Source organism: Daktulosphaira vitifoliae, unplaced genomic scaffold, assembly GCF_025091365.1.
Source record: "Daktulosphaira vitifoliae isolate Bord-2020 unplaced genomic scaffold, ASM2509136v1 Scaffold_1, whole genome shotgun sequence".
Taxonomy (NCBI): Eukaryota; Metazoa; Arthropoda; class Insecta; order Hemiptera; family Phylloxeridae; genus Daktulosphaira; species Daktulosphaira vitifoliae.
Genome location: NW_026099572.1, coordinates 70,681,541 through 70,704,680, shown reverse-complemented (window position 1 = coordinate 70,704,680; position 23,140 = coordinate 70,681,541). Strand labels below are relative to the sequence as shown.

Sequence of the window (23,140 nt, the reverse complement as noted above, 5' to 3'; positions counted from 1 at the left end):
ACAAAAGAAGGGGGCGTTGTTCAAGGTGCAAAAAAGAGAGAAGATGAAATTATTATATATATTTATATAAATTCTGGGCCATCTATATAAACATTCATGAAGGTACAAATTCAATAATACATTTTACTTAGCAGTAAAAATACTACCATTGCATGCGATGTATAGTATACATATATAAATACCGAACACAACGGTGATGACCTGGGGGTCTAGCCCCGTGACATAATAGGTTGCGGTTATTAGGCGTGCACGTCAACCCGAAGACCGCGTAGAGCCAATTACGAGATCCGAGAGGCGTGTCGCAGCAGTGGATTCTGTCCCCTCCATTAGTTGACTCTAAAGCGCTCAGACCGCCGAATCGTCAGGGCATTAAAGTCTCCGTCGCCTCTCCGACTGATCGACGCCCGTAACTGTACGATACTAGTGCGACAAATTTGTTTTTAATTAATAGGCTATGCTTCGGATCAGTTGTTATTTCGAAAGAAGAGTGTGTAACAGAGTTTGTACTTAAATTTATTTACGTTCACTAACCAAATCCCTTATTTACTTTACGATGACTCAACTTTGCGGTACGGATAATACTTAGATTACTACTTTAGACAAAATATTGCGAAAGCGCTGAACGTGAACGGCCCCGTCGGGGGTGGGATGCCGCCGACTTCTTAAGGGTCCATCGACCCATTATGCGCAAAGTCCGGAAAGAATTTACCATTAAGGCGTTGTTTTGGATTATTTTGCTAATTGCTAACTTAAGGTGAGTGTTTAATTTGTGCATATTGCGGTTTATTTGACTCTAAAATCATTAAAATAAATCTTTTATGTGCCTCAAAAAAAAAATAAATAATAATAATAAATAAACAAAATGGTTATTGTATGAAAAAAAATAATTTACTTCGTTAAATTTAATTTTAAAAAATTCCACTGTAATACAAAAAAACATAAAATACTTATAATAACGTAAAGTTCTTAAAGTTTAAGAATTTTATAAAAATTACAAATAATTGGATATTTTTAAAAATTATAAAAATAAGAAATTAGTAAAATTTAATTTTTATTTATTTCTATTTTATACTCTATTTAAGTGTTTAATTTGAAATTATATTAAAATAGATGATAAATATTTTCAATGTCGTAGTATTGCCAATCTCAGAATTGGACAGCTAGATAATTAGTCTAATGTTCTGTTCATATTTAGGGGACCTAAGTTTAGCCTTGTATTTTTTTTTTAAGTTGATTATTTTTTTCTAGACCCTATTAAATCTAGGTCTTTATCTATTAGAACTTTGCCAAAAGTGTTCTTTAGTTTACTGTGAACTAGTTAAAATAATTACATATGATTAATTTATAATATATTAATCTTAGAATTCATCGAAAAATTCAGATTATTAAAACTCAAGTTATAATAGCTGTTATATTGAATTTGCTAAGTCGATTTTATTAAAGTTAATGGTCTGAACAATGGTCTTAAAAAAGTTACCCTCAATATAATATTTATGTCGAAGTCATGAAAGTAAATAAAAAACATTTGTCGCATTTTGTTGTAATACATATATATACAACATAGGAGGATAATATATGATATATTAACCATAGCCGTAATAGCATTTTCCGGATTTTTGTTCTACCAAATTATATTTATTAACCGAACCAATATATATATATATATATATTCCCTTTCACCATTTGATTAATGCTATAACCGTCCCACGACCCTAAACCACGTCGAATTGAGAGAACCCCGAGGGCTTTCCGTTATTTTAGCCTATCTAATTCATACGCTGAATACACTTGGTATCCAATACGAAAATACTCTCTCGGTGTTTTATTGAAGAGCTAATATTAATATAATTTAAAAAAAGGAATTAACGTTTTTCAGAATTAAGGAATAGGATATTAAAGGAGTTTAGGGTAACTTTAACTTGATATTTATGGTATTGATATGTGCCATTATAAAATAAGTACAGCTCATTTATATTTACACTCGACAAGATATTTTCCACATAGTATTTAATTTGTTTATTCTCAATAACGACAAAGTAAAAATAATAATAAATAAATATGGACTAATAAAAAACGTATACATATACTGGTGGAGGTAAAGACACGTAAGGTTATGTTGGTGTACTTTAGCTAGGCGCAACACAGTGGGAGTGTGGGAGGAGAAGAAGAAGAAGAACCTGCCGGAGAATGCACGAACGCATGCACCACCGTAGCAGACGGGCCCTTGAGGCATACGCCACACACACAACCAGTTGGAAATACCTTCGAAATACTCGGCGGTCGTAAATTATGGCGTTTAAGGCAATCGAAAAGAAAAAGAGTCTGATGTATACATTATACAAATGTTGAGTGTGTGCTTTTTATCGGTATTTTATTGTCAAAAACCGATTATAAATCAAAATTGCTGACACCATTTTGCGAATCACATACGAACTCTGACTAGCAACATAATATAAACTTGTACATCGAATGTCCGGCACAAAAGATAACATCGTTCTATCTAGTGCAATAAGAACAATGAGTAATAAACGTTGGTAGTCATCGTCATAGCTTTTACATATGTTGCTGGTCAATAATCGACTTCGTTTAATGGTCACTGTCAATTTATCGGTTGAATTTTTCCATTTGTTATACAGGTATTCATTTAACACATTTTCAATTTTAGCCAACGGTTGCTGTCATTTCTTACAGATAATAATTATGAGTCTGAGAACAACTGCAATAAAAATTACGTCTAAAACACATTGTTTACTTATATTGGGTAATTTTTAAATGAAAACGTATTTATAATTCCAAGTTTAATGAAACATTTTTTCAAAATTGAAATTTGAGGAATATAGAAAACTAGTATTTGAACGAGAGACAAGTAGGTCTAATAACAAATAATATCTGTTAATATTATTAGGCTATGTGTTTTATTAATTCTTATAGTAATAATCAAGAGATGTAAAAATCGGTAGAGCTTAAAATATTTTGACTAGTACTTTAAATATTTGATTTATTCACCCGAGTTGAGGTACATATCTTGAGTTATTTGTAGAATGTCTAAAAAATAATACGATAATTGAATATATGAAATGAAAACAAAGAAAGATCATCAGATTGGTAATTTATGTAAAATGTTATTATAATTGTTCAAATTTCTTTCGTTGGTTTTTTCTTACTTTATCGAACGAGTTTTAGTACAAAAAGGGTAACGTGAAATCTACTCTGACGACTTCTAGAAATTTATATCACGTGATCGTTTAAGAATGGAGTGTAATGACTTAAGAGTTTCGCGTGGATTTGTTGACGTGGATAGTTTCGTATTCATTGATGAAACATGTTATATGTTTGAATGTGCTACAATGCAACTTTGGTTACAATTAATTTGTATCGTTGCGGTAGGTCGGATTTTAAATATCTTGAGAACTTTGTTTATTTCGCAATTAAAATTATACTTAAAATAAATGACATTTTTATGAATTACCTAATTGGTGTAATAAAATGATTTTTTATGAATCTTCCAAAATTTATCAATAGGTTATTACTCACTCATTGTGTCTGGAAAGAATCATTAGATGTATACATTGTTTCTTAATACGGTTGACAGGCGCAGCGACTAACTTAATGTTAACTGATAAATCAGACATCTGTCTGAACATAACATGATATAATAAATGAGATAAGTGAAAATTATTTACATGAAAATAATCGATGAACACGACATTGCTATTCGCATAAAAGCATTTGGTAGTGCGTCAAGCGTTTAACACCAATTCGTTAGCACATCACAATTATTTTAAACCCATTTTAGCGCACAATGCAGTAACATATATCGGTTTATAGATAGATATTCTTGGAAATCTTCATCTAAAGGATTGTTATAAGAAAATTTAGTAATTATATGCAATATTGTTCAAGTCATTTGTAACATTTGTCATATTTATGTTTTCCGTCCGGATCATCGACGTCAGTCCGTTACACGATTTTTATGTCTATCGTTGGCAATGTCATTCGACAATAAAACACCGACCACCGGAGATCGTTAAGACTTCACTTACATACCCGTGACGTGATAATTCACTCAATTCAGATATAATGGCTCGCGTGGAGGACATCATATGTGGTCCATGCGCAGAAACCGTGAGAATTGTTCAAGAGGAGATACCTAAATCTATTAATATCTTGTATGATTTCTCGTAGTCATATACATGTATAATATATATTATTGTACCGACAAAAAACACTATACCGTTCAATACCAATTTAATTTTGTACATTTAAAAAAAAAAAAAGCCTTATAAAAAAATTGCAACAAACAAATCTTTTTATCGCATTGTTTTGCTGTCTGTAAAGTTTTTCCAGAACATCTGGAATGTAAAAATAGTTAAAAAAAAAATCAAACATTGTTTGAAATTAGAAAAAAAAGTACTCGCCTTTGTTAAGATATCAAATGTTGTAGTGTAGCCCAGGTGTTTTTGCAAACATTAAGACAAAACGGTCCATCTATTGTATAAAAGATAATCGGCCAATATTTTTCAAGATTAAATCAAAACCACATCTTACACCATCGAAAATTCTACAATACGTGCCAATTTTCATATTATTTTCATGCTTATAAAATAAAATACTATAGAAGAAATACATCCACGATACTATTTAGAAATTAAAGCCGTAAAAATATGAGTATGTGAAAGAACATAATGCTGATACTGAACGATTTTTGTTTTATAAAAATTGTACTTATCAAATAAATAAATAGGAACTTCTATTAAAATTCAGTTTACAATGGTCTAGTGCTTGGAGATAAATCGTAAACCGCGACTGATTACCATTATATGCAAATACGTATATCATGAAACATAATTACTCGAAATTATAGAACAAAGGGAATATATTTACATACGCACGATTTCAAATCAGTTAGATTTAATCGTAAGTTCTTCTGTTTTTTTTTTATATACTATTTACCCTTATTTTTTATCAGCCGATGAAAGATTAGATTCGCTTACTTTGATTTAATAGTCTTTGTAATTATTTGGGCAAATATTTTTTTTACGCAGCTATGTTAAATATTTTTGAATGAATTTGATATTATCATAAAGACTACATTATATAGAACCGGTTTCTATAAATTTAGCAATTGTTTAAGTATACAAAACAACGTCAGAAAATGTTATTGCGATCGGCTAAATTTGTATCAAAAGCGATCAATAAAATCAAATATATTATGGGAAACATTTTGTAAATTGCTATTTAATTTTGTAAGTTCTTTGACGATAGTCTGTATTTTGTCATATTTGACAATTAAGCGTTCAACTACAGTTATTTCAATGGGATCGAAACCATCTCTAAAGAGATGAACGGCTGCAGTCAATGAAAAGAGAAGATTACCAAACAAACTCGTAGATTACAAACACTCGAGTGCAGATTAAATGAAAAAAACCACAATGATAGGAAACCATTGTTGGCGGTATTCTTGGCCGATATTTTGCAGATAAAACCCTCCTCAGCTGGGCGTCGAAAAGAACGTATTCTCGTGTACACGACGACAGCAATAAACAGTAACAACGAAATAATTAGAGTGCGCGTGAATAGGATATTGGGGACGCGTGTATACATGTCCGTCGTCTCGGTTGGGTGCCCAGAATATGTATTCTTGTAATAGCGCCAGCGGGATACCATTACAGTAGCCGGATAACGTTACCGCCGGACGATCGACCGGTGCGATTCTGTCATCCAGGTGCTCTGTGCAGATTAAATTGTAAACTTACGGGAAAGAAACTACCGGACAAATTTAGGGGAACACGAGGGAATCATCCGCAAATGATTTTCCACGAAAACGAAGAGTCAACTGCTAATAGAAGTTGAATTTTCTTTAGCTCTTCACGAAACATGTCCTTAATCTCTAGGTAACGAAGACATTTTTTTGAAAGACTTAGCAAATTCCTTTTAAAAGTACCATTTTCAGTGTAAAATTAGGTTGTCGTATGAATTTCGGGAAGGAAGTTGGCGCACCTTTAGACTCCAAAAGTATTTGAGCTTACTGTTGTCCTTCTATGACACTCATTTTTAAGGTCTCGAAATCGAGTGGCATTACTGACGGAGATATTAGATAGTAGTACAATGCTATTATCTAAACTGTTCAAGACTAGTCAAGTTTACCGCACTTAAACATAAAAACGTTGCTTGTAGTTGTGAACAATTCGATACCACGATCGTTCTAATTCGAGAAAAACGGTTTTATTAGAAAAAAATGAGTCATTTATGATGTAAATGATTGTATACAAACTATAGGAATAAATTGCGGTATTTTAACTTTACAGATACCGGATATGAATCATAATAAAAAATCAGTGACCCATAATCGTTATTANCTGACTACACTATTAGACAAAGTCATATTTTACCTTATTGTGTTCAATTGACTACAGATACCGGATATGAATCATAATAAAAAATCAGTGACCCATAATCGTTATTATATTTTTCCTTTTATTTTTACACGCAGTTCATGAAATCATGTGTTCGTTTGGTATGAGCTTCACGTATTTTGACTTGTTATAAATTATCTCGGTTTGTCTCTTAACAATTATAATATGCGAATCAAAGCGACTACTATCAGTCACATCAAAACAGGTTCTAAATCAAATTACCTTCTTTATTCCATTTACTCAGCAGACTATTTACCTTTTTATCATCATGATTATTAATTTACTTTTTCTTATTTCTCTTTTTGTCAATACTTCATATACCAGGACGTTGTTGCGGTCGACGATCGTTAATGGACCTTCATCAGATGTTATTTTCCGTGGAAGCATACCACAATGAAATAATGCATTTTTTATACATTGTGTGTTTTATTATACGATAAAAATAACAAACCTAATGTATTATAAAACAAAAGTTCGTAGGTCGTGCGTTGGGTTGTCGTGTGGGCAGTTAGACATCGTATGACGTATTAATTGAAAAACTATACTCGATATATAACTTATTTGCATTAGATAAGACCGGAATCGATTCACAGCGCTTTGAATACCGTAATAATTATGTTTGTACGGATAGACTTCTCATTCAACACGATATGCATAACAAGTTTCGGTAGCAGACGTGACCGATGTATCTTTCGAGCCATTAGGCTGTTGGCGTATTTACTGAAATTGCAAAATTTTTACCTTATCAGTGACATGTTAGTGTTTCCATTATCTATTATCAAGCTTTTTGTACACGTGCGGTTTCTATTTATCGATTGTATACTACTTGTTAACTAATTCTGGTTTTAGTGACTTTGTGTCGAGAAAATTTGTCTAAGTTATAGTATTTTATAGAGGTAGTATAATACTGATATTTGATTTTTATATGTGTAAAACTTGCAGTATGATTTATAAATAAAATTACTTTTTTTTTCATAAGAGACTGGCAATTTTTGAAGAGTTAAAACTCTGTTGATACTTATTTTATTAATATCGTTTTGAAGTCTGTTAATATATCGAGTCAATATATATTTATTGAAATATTACACGATTCTGTAAAATAAAAGTGAAGAGTCAATTTGTAAACATTTGCCTTACTGATCAAAATATTGATACAAATATTACGTTATTCTTTGAAAATTTTAAATATTTATTGTTTACATTGTCAAGTGACACATTTTTTGTATTATTGAGTTGCTAAATTTTTTATGCATTTATATGGGTAAACAAATTGTCCATATTGTAAGAGAAATTTATTTGTAATTCATGAACTAAAATTCATATTAATTATATTAAAATGCATTATTCTATTTACTACGAGCTCTAATGATGAAAGCATACTTATATAAAAATTATTAATTGGGCACATACTCGATCCAAAGAAGTAATACTATTTCAAATTAAATTCAATTTTTTACATATAATTTAAATTTTGAATTATTTGCAACAATCATTATATATATATATAAGTTGACAAGTTGTTTGGAATTCACCACTATTGTTTTTTTTTTTGTATTTTATAGTTGTTAAAAAAATTCTTCGAATATTTCGTTAATGAACAACTATTGATCTTTAACGAAGGTCAAATAGCATTATCATTTTTTTTTTTTTACAAAAAAAAAAAAATATGAATAAAAATTATTAATGCACAATGAATCAATTTATTTGACATAGTTAAAATAGTAAATATAAATATACATTTTTCTAGTCTTAGTAAGTACAGGTCTTTGAGTTGTGAACGTAAAATAACAGATATTTTTAAATATTTATTGTACCATAGAGTTCCTTGTTTTATCAACTGTTATACTCTATTTAAATTATTTGATAAAATCTATAAAGTTTCCTTGATTCACATAAGCTAAAAAAACGTACTGTCTTCATAGGTAGGCAGTTCAATTAGTGACTTCTAGCATTGTTAAGTGCCGGTCGCCGGTAAATATTCACATGCTCGCATATGAGTCACCCACTAGTCGTCACGAACATTTCCCACAGATTGTAGAAGGATTTTTTTACTAGTTTAAATGATAGTTAAAAGAGTACAAAATATATCATGTTAATCGCAGTTTGTCGTAAATTCAAGTGGATAACATCACTTGAGAGAATAATACAACGTTTACTCTAAAAACCTCTGACATTGCCGTTAGCTATTCTATTCCATTAACCTATAGTGCACATTATTTTAATTAATATACAATTATATTGTCTCCATTGAGTTGGTATATGTATTAGCTAAATAGACAACGAAGTTTAGTCGCGTATTCGCTGGGCGCCGGTGCTCAGATACTGAGATTTGATTTCATTGCACTGAGTTATTACATCTTTGGTTGTTCCATCATCTTTACTACAAGGAAACGCTAAACATAAAAAGGATTAATTATATTTACAATTAATACATTGTTACAGCTGAACATTGTACTTATGTGTGAATTGAGTACATTTTTTTAAACGTTTTATTTTAATTTAGGACGTCGGTAAGTGCTTTTGGCGCTCAAGTGATCTGCAATAGGATAACTGGACTGACGGCTGGCCAACGAAGAATTTGTGCCGCTGCACCTGACGCTATGGCCGCCGTCGGCCACGGTATTCGTATGGCCAAACAAGAATGTCAAATACAATTCAACAGTCATAGATGGAACTGTACTGGACCGACCAAAGGCAATCCTTTTGGACACCTACAGATCACAGGTATCTGATAGATAATTTAGTTCATACCTCTTTTTATCAATACATTTATTTTAAGTGTAATATCCGTTTTAACATTTATTAATGAGAGCACTTATAAAACACTTCAACCAAATTAAATCAAAGATTTAAGATCAAAAACTGATCAAAAATTTTTTTTGGATTTAATATTATCGTCAGTGTAAAATTTTCACACACTATAATATACTTACCGTTCACAGAGTATCTTTTAGTTAAATTATTTCTCTATAACCGATTAGTAAATATATAATAGTACTAAAATATAATCACGGTATAAAAATTCATCTATACGAAATTAATAACTCTGGATAAAGTATCCAATACAAAATTAAATATCTTCTCATTTCTACAGACAATATCTTAAAGAATGAAGTGGTTACATCAACCAACTTAGATTAATGTTATGTATTCGGTAAATATTTGTAATCAAAAACTCCTTTAAGTATAATTGCTACTAATTTATAATCAATAAAAATGATATACACAACATACGCCTAAACAGTTTGAATAAGTAATGATAAATTATTTGTATGTAGTAAAAAAACGTTAACTAATTTAATGTGTACATAGCATATCCCGTTTAGTTAATATTTTTGAGAAAAAAAAACCACTTCATTTATTACGTTAATCGGTCCGGTTCCAGTGGTATCTCCAGATGCCCAAAATAAATACACCTATATTTTATGTACTCAAAATAAGTTTTAACATTTAGTATGGATATTTTATTGGGCATGGCAACACATTGTCCGGCTGCTTAATTTTTTATTTGAGGGTTGTTAGTAAACACCGGAACACTCATTTTTTTCTTAGGTCTTTCAATGTTATAACGATTATATATAAGTTAGGGCCACTCACGACTTTTTAATCTTATCGGTATGATAAGTATAGACGCAATTTCAATAAAAATTTTGGAGGTGCTCATTATATGTTTTTTTTTAACTTTTTTTATATATCATATATTGTTTTTCTGAAATTTTGAAGGGACTTTTTTTGAAAGACAGAGTTTTCCTTCCAATTTGCGCCTATAATGATAAGATTACAGCGATACCACTATATTATATGACATTATTATTAGAAAAATATACGTATGTTGGGGTACGTTGTATTATGAGTATTGATGGCTGAGTTATTATAATATACACTGAAATTGTCTTGGCCGTGTATTTTTAATGGTCGTCATAAAAGTCGCGGCATATCCATTAGCACATGTCGATTGCCTGTGATTCCTGTAGCGTGTCTCACTATAAAGTGAGAAGACCCATTAAACTTCTGTCGGTGTCTTTTCCTTGTATAATACTTTTATTATTTTTTATTTTTTCATTCTATCACAAATAACTATAGAAATATGTGTTATTAAAAATTGACTTAGCCAGGGCCAAACGTTTTTACTTCAAGTAAATTTGTTTATTACTTTTTTAGTGTTTCCAAACCATTTTCTTTAAGTTTATTAGATTTCTTTTCAGAAATATCAGTAGTAAAATGAAGATGCAAATTTTAAATATTCACCAAGTTTGTCATTGCCCAATTTCACCTTAGGTTCAAATGCATATGTTTTACATTCGGTTGTTATAGCTTATTGTAGGTAATCTCCACATAAATGTCACCATCATTTCATATTACAACTGATGATGTTTATGAAAATTTTCAACTCTTTGCATTCGTGAAGGTCAGCGGTAACCTCGTAAAAAACATCCTATATTATTTACTTGTTCATATATTAGTAAGTTTTAAAATATATTTTCGGGTAATAGTTTCAAATAAAAATTAATAAAATATTTTGCGTTGTAAACAACGTTGAAAAGAAAATGCTAGTAATTACTTTGTAATTGGCAATTACATTGTACCTAAATTTGTTCTTTACTAATTGGTTATTAGAATATCTTTCTGCGGTAACATATGATTTATTATTTGGCCTCTAAATAAAATAAATATGAAAATAGTAGCAACAAAGAAGTATTTTATACTTCTTATTTTTTTTTTGTTTTTATTCATTAAAAATACTATTATGCTAAAACTGTCATACTAACTAACGTTTAAACATGTTTACCATAGTTAGTAACAATGCTAAAATGTTACAGAAATTTATCACAACTCATTGTCATCGATTTACTAGGAATTATTTTTCTGAACAAAAAGAATCTTTAACAATCTTCGTATATCTTTATATAATCACACCTTATTAACCTATTGTTTTTAGATATGTTTGCACATTAATTTTAATACTGTTTCATATATGTTCAATGGCAAGCTTACACATAGGTCAACCGTGATAGATGTAGCGCGAGATTCTTTTAATTAGATATCGTTAGTTTTTTTCATATTATGAAATAACAATACGCATTGTATTCAGGTATTACAAAAATGGCAAATTGTCTATACATAACGAATTAATTAAGAAAATAACATTCAACTTTCAAGCAGTGACTTAAATTAAGAAGACATTCTATTTTGTTTACTGCCATCCAATTCAATAGTATTTACTTCACTTAATTGTACAAATTAATATATTTTATGAACCCTATAAAATAGTATACCCATCTGTATTTATAACTATAATTGAGTTACCTATAAGTTTCCTGTAAAATATCATATAAAAAGATATGAATTATATCCATAGATATGAATTAATTAAAAAAATTAATTGTTTAAATTTTAAGAAGCCATACAAATGAATACATTTTAAGAAGCCATATAATGTATAAATATTAAGAAACCATAGAAATATATAAATATTAAGAAGCCATAGAAATATATAAATTTTAAGAAGCCATAGAAATATATAAATTTTAAGAAGCCATAGAAATATATACATTTTAAGAAGCCATAGAAATGAATAAATTTTAAGAAGCCATATAAATGCTCAAATTTGAAGAAACCATAGAAATGCACAAATTTTAAGAAGCCATAGAAATATATAAATATTAAGAAGCCATAGAAATGAATAAATTTTAAGAAGCCATATAAATGCTCAAATTTGAAGAAACCATAGAAATGCACAAATTTTAAGAAGCCATAGAAATATATAAATATTAAGAAGCCATAGAAATGAATAAATTTTAAGAAGCCATATAAACGCTCAAATTTGAAGAAACCATTGAAATGCACAAAGTTTAAGGCATAAATATGCATAAATTAAAAAAAAACGTATAAATGTAAAACATGTTCCTTTTGGTTTCCGCAAATATTACATAAAATAAAAGATTGTCTTGAAAGTATATCTTTAATATGTAAATGGTTGTTGCAGTTAAACAATTAATGTTATTTTCGTGTAAAAAATCACTGTTTTTCGTGCTGTTATAATTATCTACTTCACTTTTATTTAAACAGTATAAGCATACAGGAAGCAGAGTTAAGTACTCTATTTAACTCCCTTTCACAAAAAAATAAATAAGATTGAATTGTCAATTACAAAAATATTTTCAGAAAGTACTTTTCAGCTTTTAAAATCAATTCAATGATTTTATTAAAAAGAATAGTACTATCTTTGCCAAAAAATATTCTAACGACCAAATGGATCATGTTAAATTGTAGTTTAAATTTCATAATTAAGATTACAATTTCATTTTTTTTTATTATTATTCTGACTTTATTTAATTAGGTCAGAATAATCGATATTTTGTTTCTTTCTTTTTATAATTTCTATGTAAAAAACATAAATTTGCACTAACATAAGATTAAAGATTAAATTACTAAATATTATTTTCATATTAAATTTTATTTTTTTATGACATTTTTAAGAAATCAATTTTTACAAATTTTGACAGCCATAATAGTAACGATATAAACTACTATTTCATCATTTTTACTTATAATAAAAATGTTTGCTATGTAAAATATAAATACAATATTTAAATTTATATATATATATATATATAACAAAGGCATATAAATTTTTGAATTTTTATAATAGGAAAAAAATAATTACAGATAACTTATAAACTTAAATTCATATTAAAGTAATGAACAATAAATAATTAATAACAAAATTAGTACAAAAAAATTGTATAGATATACGAAAACATTGAAATTTATGTTTACAATAATATTTAAATGAAATGACATTAAAAAAAAATTAGCAAAACCAATTGATTAAATGATTCACTTAGTGCGAAAAAGAACTTCAAAATATAATAATTGTGCAAATTTTTATATATTTGTGAATGTATTTTATTTACACCCCGTTTTCCTCAAGTAAATTTTCTTGTTCAATTACTCGATAAGCTGTGAAGAAATAATTTTTTAATAAGCTATATTAGTGTGTTGGTATTCTACACTGTTACACTAAATAACCATTCACTTTTTTTACCAAGTCATTAGGGTAGACGGGTAGATCAAACCGATACCATTCTAAGAACAAATAAGATAAGCAAAAATATGCCTCTATTTATGTTTTACTTATTAGTCTCGTTAGGAAAGGATTACAGTCATCCACTGACTTATTCATAATAGATCAACCCATCAGTGTATAATTTGTTAAAAGTATAATATATTTTGTAAATTAGTGTTGTAGACAATCATTTATTATGATGACATTATATGATTCATTTTATGTCCATTTATTGTTTGACTAGTGAATCACGCAGTTTTTATAGTTAAAACGTGACACGAATATATTTAAATTACGATTTCGCCAAAATTCCCAAGCAAAAATATTATCACTGTTATTGTAAATTGTTTTACAGGCTATTTGATAGCTTAATAATAAAACGCAATTAAAATATAGTAATTTTTACATGTTAAAATATGATAGTGTGTGTACAGCAAGAATATTCAAATATTACTGTCTTTTACGCTTCAGTTTGAGTATAAGGAGACAGATTTTGATGGCAGTTTTTTTTTTTCACAAAAAAGTAACCTGTGTTAATATAAATAATTAATTTTTACTTAATTATTCTAAGCTTTTAAAAACGATACGGGACTACGGTCGGTGAACTAAATTGTATGCCAGTGATTTTATTTTAGAAATAAAGAATATCCGACCTGATACGTTAAAAAAAACATGTTTTAAATTAATCGACTAACGTTGTATAAAAAACTTGTTTCATTATCTGCGTTGTAATTGAAAGTCTGGACGCTTCGTGGGGTCGTGGGGCAAACTAGGCTGCAATAAAATTACTAATTTATCGTTTTTCTACCACCCCTCCCGCAAATACAGCGTTTCTGTAAAGAAGTCATTTGTTTTGTGTCTCAATTATTGTAATACTGTCGAAACGAGCGCCGCTGAAAGATCGGATTAAGTTCGATTTAACGCTCTTATGCTTTTAGCCGTATCCGTTTGTGGAAAACATGATATAGACTAGCACATTAATATTAACATAGCATACCGACGTAGTTGATCAGATAAATGAAACAGATCCTTTAATAAAAATTACATTTAAAAAATATTTCGGTCTTAAATTAGAAAAAAATATACCATGCGTTATTTATGTGTCAATAAAAGTTAATCTGAGTTATACAGTACGCATGCGTTGGTCATGAAAGGATTTTTAAACTAATACTTATTATGTCGTACCTATGTGTGCAAGCAATTACAGCAATCTGTACTCCCACAACACACACGTTCATCGGATTAAAAATTTAATTGGTAGCGTAGGTTTCGATAGCAGCCTCGCCCCAGACAAACTAAATGTTTATCAATAAAAGTGAATGTTAAATATGAAAAGTTAATATGACAATTAAAATTATTAAATCTTCATACTTTATATGTTTGTTGAATTTTTCAACGGTTGTATTCCTTAGTCTACAGTACTTTTTACCGTAATCTTGTGTTCCTTCAATTGCGTACAAATAATGGATTTATATTTACTTAACAGATGATTTTTACAAAAATACCATGCCATTTTACAAAAAAAAAAAAAAAGTGATATTAATATTAAAAGGAAATTTGTTGGTATCAGTGGCCAGGAAGAGATGAACAAAAATTAATCATTGGGTTATCCTAAAAATGTGAAGTCTCGAATCACAAGTTTTTTTAATTGAGTCATGAACATAGCTGTCATTAAATACAACGATACCAAATTTGATAAATTATTCAAGCAATAATCAATATTTAAAGCATAATAGTAACAATATTAAATAAAAGAGGAAAACAATATTATGTATTGAACATAGTCGTCGCCGTAACAAAAATCTGTTTTTTCTTGAGTAGTAAAAGTCTATTTCCATTGCTAGCTATAAAAAATGGTATTTTATTTTCTTCATTTCGAATAATTTCAGAAAATCGAGTTACTTGATTTTCTACACAGAAAACTGTTAATTATATGGTGTAAAAGTACATAAGTTTTTAAAGAATGATATTTAATACCAAATATAGTAATACGACAAACTTTTAACTTATAATAAACAGAAAATACATTTTTTAGTGCTTATAATACTTATATGCCGTCAAAAATCTGACTAACAGAATTACTCTTAGTTTAAATTTGAATAAAATACCTCTTTGAGATGTTCTTAGAATTTATTTTACATCCTTAATAATCGTTCTGCTCGGATTTTAAAATTTTAAAATATGATTCACAGCTAATATGTGTTATTTATTACCACTAATACTATAAGTAGTATAATTACATGTTCAATTATCTGCGTTATAAAACCTCATGTACTTACGATAATGACGTTGTCGACGGAAGAAAATTATTTCTACATTAACAAAAACTCTTGTAGTAAAGTAAGGCGCTATGCATAGGCAACATAATAATCAGAAAGCCATACAACTTGCACGGCGTAACGCAAGTTCGTCAAAAACCTAAAATGGAAAAACGGTACCAGGGATTCAGAAGGTGTGTGCGACTTTTACGGCAACGGCCAACCACCAAAAGTGGTGGCCGCGTAATGCTACGGTGTCCAGCCGAAAAATAAAGCGGCGTCGTAATCAATAATCGTATTAGTGAAACGAATTCAGTCATACCTCCTTATTATGTAGGCGGTACACAATTCAATGTAAAAATAGCACAAAATACATGAAAGTGTTAAAATGTTCATACCAATTGTTTGTTTTCCTTAAATCGCTATAAATAAACAAATTTTAGTCTACACATTTTGTTGAAAACAATCAACTGGGAATTTAACAACTTACCGGCAATGTCGTTATTAGTAGAATGTAATTGCACTGTGTTGTCTACGAGTTTTATTAGACGTCTCAGATAAACAAAAATATTGTACGTACGCGTACAAACGGCACATTTGGTTATATAAAATCCTGATGTTTGTTATACTTTCCTAAAAATAATTTGGCTAGCTAAATTTTGTTGGATTTTATTACAAATTCGAACCAACAAGTAAAAATTTCAAATTTCCGAGATATTTATTGCAACATTTTTTGTACCATAAAGTGTCTGATTAAAATTGCTATAAAGAACATATAAAATCACTAATACGTTTAGTTTGCGAATGTTTTATTTTGCAAATGCCAAGCACAATTCTTAATTGAATTTCAAATGTTTTCTAAATCGTATACATAAATAGTTCAAATTACTTTGCCTAAACAAAAATTATGTTCTGTTATTATCAACATTGTAAATATATTTATTGAAGTTCAAATCATTGTTTTCTAATTAAATAATTATAATAATTTAATTTTGTTCCCTATATTTGTATTATATAATTATAAAAGTCATTAGAGCTATATTAGCTCTAATGACTTTTTTTTGATCATCACTTTGATTTTTAGAAAAAAAAAATTAAAATACGCCTCAAGAGAATACCGTAGTAATCAAACGTCAACCTCATACATTTTACTACTTTCTCTTATTGAATTTTCCTGATTTTATTCATTTAATTTTAAATGTATTTTTGTTACACTGATTCTTATGTAATATTTTTCCTGCAAAACACTTATTGTGCCCAGCATAGCCGAATACTACCGGAATCAGTGGCCTACTTATGAGGAAGGCGCGTGAAGCTCGTAGGGCCCCAACAAGGCGAAGCCTAGTGACAAATATTATTTTTATTATATCTTTTGTTTGACAAAATGAGTATTTTTTAAAAAGCAATCCAAGTAATAACTAACCGTATATAATACAACAGAATTTTTATAAGAGTTAAAATTAGAATTTTATATATTTTAACGTTGATGAGAACTGAATATTCATAAAACTTAGTAACATATTTAGTCTTATACATATACGTTATTGTAAAAATTGCTTTAAATTTTTCGGTTAAAGGTAATTTTGAAATATTATATTAAAATTGAAGAATTTTTTCACCATTGATTTTTTTTGGATGCAAAATATTTACAATTCTGTTAATAAATCAATAATATTTTTCGAAAATATAAGGAATATATACTGGTTATTAATGAATATAGTCAGTTATAAGACTCGGTCATAATCGAATAATGCTTTTTTAGCCAGTCGTGAAGCTGCATACATGTATGCTGTAATTAGTGCAGGAGTAACATATTCGCTAATGGATGCATGCAGCAGAGGAAACATATCCATATGTGGATGTGATACACACTACTCTGGTGTATTGGACGTGGGACCTACAGCTTCGTCATGGAAATGGGGTGGCTGCAGTGTAGACTTAAACTTTGGCATGGGTTTTGCAAGGAAGTTTTTAGACGCACAAGAGTCGGATGCCAGTGATCCTAGAAGTTTGATGAACCTTCATAACAACAAAGCTGGCAGAAAGGTAATTGTTGACAAAACATACTGCGCATGAAATCAACTTACCATCTTAATGCATAATTCAAATGAAACAAACGCCAGTATAACAACTAAAATGCAATTAATATTATTTTTCCGTGAAATAATATGGGTCACAATATTTATTTAATTTAACTTTGTATTGATTTTAGATAGTGAAACAATTGTTGAACACCGATTGTAAGTGCCACGGAGTATCGGGGAGCTGCACTATGAAAACATGTTGGCACAGCTTGCCACATTTCCGCCATGTTGGTAAAGCTCTGATGAAGAAATATTGGAAGGCGCGAGGTGTATCTGCAACACCTACAATGCCTCGGCCACAGTCGTTCACGACCAACGGCCGGTCAAAACGACCCCACGGAAAGCGGTCTTCCAGACGACTCAAACTGAAGCTTCGACTAGCCAGATCTACGAGTATTAATCAAGAAGAGCCTAGAATCACCGAACTCGTGTACTTGGAACAATCTCCTAACTACTGTGATAGGGACTATGGTACTGGATCGTTAGGGACGCATGGAAGATTATGTAATAGGACTTCTGAGGGTATGATCAAGCACATTGAAATTATCAATGTAAATATCGACTACTTAAACAATGTTTCATTTAATTTTTTTAGGTACTGATGGGTGTGATCTACTGTGTTGTGGAAGAGGTTACAACACTCATCAATTCGTCAGGAGCAAACAATGTCGCTGTACATTTTACTGGTGTTGCTATGTCAAGTGTGACACATGTGTCGAACGCATTGAAGAATACACTTGCAAATGACTGAACACAAAAATTATTTGTAATTATCAACAAACATGTAAATAAGTGTATACATTTATAAAAATAACCTCCGTTTGTCTGTTTATGTTTTTGTCTGTCTAATTAAATAAAACAAAATTTATATATATCATTGTACTTTATTCATAACTGAATGAAATACTAAGGAAAAAAGTCCAATACAGGGCAATTCTTTTATCATTAAGTACTAAATTAATCAAAAAATAAAAATAATATAGAGAAATTTACTTTGCTAGACAAATCATTTAAAAATATAAACTATAAAATAACAGTGAGATTAGGACTCTATTTAATGAGTAATAAACTGAAACAAAATGATAAACAAAAACGTTATCTCAACTCATATCGTAATATTTAATTATAATGAGTAAAAAGAAGAGTAGGAATATATATTTAGGAATATATTTTTTTCTCAAGTATAATTTGTTTTATTAAATAAGATAATTACAAAAATAATGGAGTAAAAATGATTAAATTAATTATTCAAAATAAAAAGAAAAATGTTTGTTTCTGGTTAGTTCTTTATTAACTTATAAAGAACAGACATTTTCTGGGACATTATAATTATTGTAATTTCAATAATTAAATAGAATTATTAATTTATAAGATATTAATTAATAGAACAATTTTAAGAAGAAATACATTGAAAAAATTGGAAAACTACCGATTATAAAAATTGTAATCTTTTAGGGAATGTTCATTTATGAGGGACAAAGAATTTTTTTCAGAATTTTATGTAATGTATTTAACTAGATATATCTAATAGATAGTTAAAGATATCACGCAAAAAAATTACAAATCGTATACGACTTACAATACATAATAAATCTATTAATTTACTTTTCTCTTCTTCTTCTTCTTCTTCTCGCCTGAATCCCTACTACTTGAGGTCGGCCACCCTTTTCCTAAACTTCCACTTGACACGATCTCCACATCATTGACGCTTATATCGCATTCAATAGCATCTCTCCGTCTCTTTTTTGGTCTACTTCTACCTCTTCCTTCAACATTTTTTTTTGACTATCACTCTGAACCATATATCATAGCTGGTCTCACTACAGTCTTGTAGAATTTATCCTTCAGCCTCATTGGAATTCTTTTATTGCATAAGACGTCAGACGCTTATGTTGATATGTAAGGGCTTAAAGCAGAACCTTTAAAAAAAGAAACAAATCTAAGATAGAAAATCACTGAGGAATTTCACTATTGGATACAAGCTATAAAATGTTATTCTTCGCTGTCTTAAAACGATTGGATGCATACGAAAAATACATAATTTGAGAATACTAGTGTGGGTAAAAGAAGAAAGTCAACAACACATCATATTTTCACTATCCAGCAAATAATGTAGAAGTACTACGAATATGATAAAGACTTGATAGTATCAATAGACAACAACTATGGATAGCGTTGAGGAACTTCGGAATCCCAGAAAAGTCAAAATGATGGAAATATGTAATTCAAACACATAATGTGAAGTTTGGTATTCAGGTGAGCTATCCTCACAATTTGAGGTTCAATCTGGTCTAAAATAGGGTGATGCAATGTCTCCTATACTGTTTAATCTGGCGCTTAAAAAGTTATCAGTAATATATCAGTGAATCACCAAGTTGAGATGAATGGTAAAAATATAATGCTTGCGTACGCGGACAACATAGTAATATTAGGAGACACCAAAAACGACGTAGTAATGGTCAGAGAGTTATAAATTGAGTGTAGTCACAGAATGAATCTTGTTATCAATAAGAAGAAAATCTAAATACCTAGTAATGACTAGACATATGGTAAATACAGCAGCTCTAAAAGCACCTTTGAGCAAGTAGAGTTGAGTTTAAATTCACGTGGAATCAATGTAAATACAAAAAATAATATGCATAATGAAATTCAGTTAAGAATAAATAATACAAACAAAGCTTATTTAGCCATGAATGGTGGTGGTAGCGTTGTTTTCTACTAGTACCTCGTCGCACCTTTAAAGTGTCGACGAGCTAATTGCAATTTTAGGAACCTGTCCACCCATGCACCTCCTAAGTTGCATTATAATTTGACAGCCATACCCCAGCTTCTGCACTGCTCCCATCACCACCATCAAATGTACCAACCGCTTCAATTAAGCCCAAAACAACTTGATAAACTGGTGGTGGTAGCGTTGTTTTCCACTAGTACCCTTAACGCCGCGTTTGACTCGCCCGAAAAATCCATATTGAAAAATCGAAATATCAAGATCGAAAGCCAAACCTAAACTAATTTTTTCCACTAACACGGCCAAGAACACAAAAAAAAAAAAAAAAAAAAACAACGTAATCACTTCACGTGTTTCCGGTATCAACAGATGTATCACTGTTGATAAAAGTTCGACACAATTGGTTGTCTACCACAAAGATGGCGTTGTTAGATGACTTAACCTAATTTTAAACCAGGTTGGACGATGATGATTTCACTAACTCGTGTAACAGATAGTACGGTAAAAGTATCTCCGATTAGATTTATAGGTACATAAATATTAAGCTTAATTAAAAAAGAAAAAGTAATAATAACGCACAAACCAATTAATTACAAACAACTACAAAACTCATGACCAACCGGCAACTATTCTAGATACACTATGGATAAATCATCCCACTTCTGAAATGTAACAAATAAAACAACCAAATTGGGATTAACAAATTAGACTTTATTCGTCGTTTTAAAGATATATGGTATATATATATTACATTATATACATTCATCATGTGGAAAGTTTCATAATTCAAAATTTTGCTGTACTAAATCAATGTCGTTCCATGCAATAAACCGTATGATACAAGATTTTATGTTTTTTGTAGTTTTGTTTTTAAGTTTAGGTAGGTTATTTTCTAACCTACATAATCTTTCAGTTAACGCTGATAATATCTAAGTAATACTAGTTAATGAATTTACAACTTCAGCAAAAGATACTTCTACATTTTTCGTACAATATTTTGATCGAAAGTTTAAAATGTCTTCTTAAACTTATGAAGTCATTTCAGCGTATAATACGATGGCTGTAAGCGTTTCGCTGGTTTAGTTTGTAACCTTTGAACTGTTGTAAATTTCTTTGGGTGATATTTTTTTTATTTAAATAAACATGATTTATTTAATAGATGCATGATGTCTATACCTTTCATTTGGTATATTTTTTTATAAATCTGACCGTTTACCTGTCCCCAGGGAGACGATTCAAAATGACAACTTTTTAAAAAAAAAACTTAACTTTTGAAAGTGTTCCAGAAATACTGACACTTTTATATATACCTTAAATTAAACCTTATGTAATATACTATATTATGAAAAAAAAAATTCAGACTATATTTTACATTTTTAACTCTATTATGCTATAACTTATTGAAAAGTGTATGGATCAACACAATTATTTTATGAGAAGTAATATTTTTTAATAATCTCTTTTTCATTCGACATACTTTATCTTAATCAAGATATAAATAAGGCAATAGCAGATCATGTAGCTTTTGGAATAATCCACCAATTTTTTAAAATTAAACAATATCTAAAGATTTCCATCGAAACGTTTTTTATGTTAGTGATTTTATTCACTGTCACATATCATTATACTCAATCCAACTATGCCACATCACCACTGTGCGTGATCCCCCTATGCTGGGTTTTTTAACTTAAAATGCTATAAATTTTTGAAAAATATATGGATTAATACAATTTTTTATTATAAATACTCTTTATAAACCTCTTTCAATCAGCATGCTTTTTTAGCTTCGATGCGAAGCGGAGAAGGTATTAATTTTACTATGATGTGTTTTTTTTTTTTATGTCTGTTGCCACTTTTCTCAGCTCTCACTGGACCGATTTCTTTCAAAAATACGTCAAAAGATCACAAATCGTATCTAATTGAAGAAATTACCCTTAAAAATTCCCTAGTTCCCCGCAAATGGGGGAAATATCCAAAAAAATTATAAATTTAAAAATCGCTAATTTTCGAAATATTTTCACTTTTTTTTCTTAAAACTTCCATAACTTTTTGAAAAATCAACAAATCAACAAAATTTTTTTTATACTAAAACCTTAGATATTTACCTTTCATTTAATATCATTTTTTTGAAATTCTATCACTTAACCTGCTCATTACGGGGGACTTAAAATAGTAACTTTTTTACAAAAAATAACTTTTTCAACTTAATTTTTGAAAATGTTCCGGAAATACTGCGTTCTTTAAACATATATCAAATTAAAGCTTATTTAATGTACTATAAAATGAAAAAAAAAAATTTTTCCTGACGACCTATCTTCTATGCGTTAATGGCTACCATATTCAAAAAAAACGGTAGCACAGTGGGGTCGTGGCATAGTGGAGACATTGCATAGTAGGGTCCAGTATAGATTTAATCTGACAGTGATTAAAATCACTATCATAAGAAACGCTTCGATGCAAATCTGTAGATAGTGTTTAATTTTAAAAAATTGATGGATAATTGCAAAAGCAACATCAACTTCTATTAAAATAAAATACAAAACCCATAATTATCATACAAAAATAGTATATTTTTCAATATGGTA

At 29.4% G+C, this 23,140-nt stretch overlaps 1 protein-coding gene and 1 long non-coding RNA gene across 3 annotated transcripts; one reads left to right on the top strand and one right to left on the bottom strand.

Annotated features, from left to right (window-relative positions):
• The first annotated feature begins 315 nt into the window (after positions 1 to 315).
• Positions 316 to 18,699, top strand: LOC126894301 (protein Wnt-2). 2 transcript variants are annotated; one of them, XM_050665221.1, is made up of 5 exons: positions 316 to 754; positions 8,920 to 9,140; positions 17,506 to 17,789; positions 17,956 to 18,349; positions 18,423 to 18,699. In XM_050665221.1, the coding sequence occupies exons 1-5, from the start codon at positions 684 to 686 to the stop codon at positions 18,572 to 18,574; spliced, it is 1,122 nt and encodes a 373-aa protein (XP_050521178.1). In that variant the 5' UTR covers positions 316 to 683; the 3' UTR covers positions 18,575 to 18,699. The 2 variants fall into 2 exon arrangements, with proteins under 2 accessions (XP_050521178.1, XP_050521179.1); XM_050665222.1 differs by lacking the exon at positions 316 to 754 and adding an exon at positions 7,091 to 7,312.
• Positions 13,267 to 14,947, bottom strand: LOC126894311 (uncharacterized). Its single transcript, XR_007701379.1, has 3 exons — positions 14,857 to 14,947; positions 14,671 to 14,780; positions 13,267 to 13,379 (listed from the first exon to the last, which is right to left on the bottom strand). It is a non-coding gene; the product is annotated as an uncharacterized LOC126894311 (long non-coding RNA).
• Positions 18,700 to 23,140: the final 4,441 nt, after the last annotated feature.

What these genes read in the sequence shown, in the direction of transcription:
- LOC126894301 (XM_050665221.1), top strand. Translation starts at nt 684, where the DNA reads ATGCGCAAAGTCCGGAAAGAATTTACCATTAAGGCGTTGTTTTGGATT. An exon ending in TGGACACCTACAGATCACAG is followed by an intron (nt 9,141 to 17,505) that starts GTATCTGATAGA and finishes ATGCTTTTTTAG; the next exon opens with CCAGTCGTGAAGCTGCATAC. An exon ending in ATGTAATAGGACTTCTGAGG is followed by an intron (nt 18,350 to 18,422) that starts GTATGATCAAGC and finishes TAATTTTTTTAG; the next exon opens with GTACTGATGGGTGTGATCTA.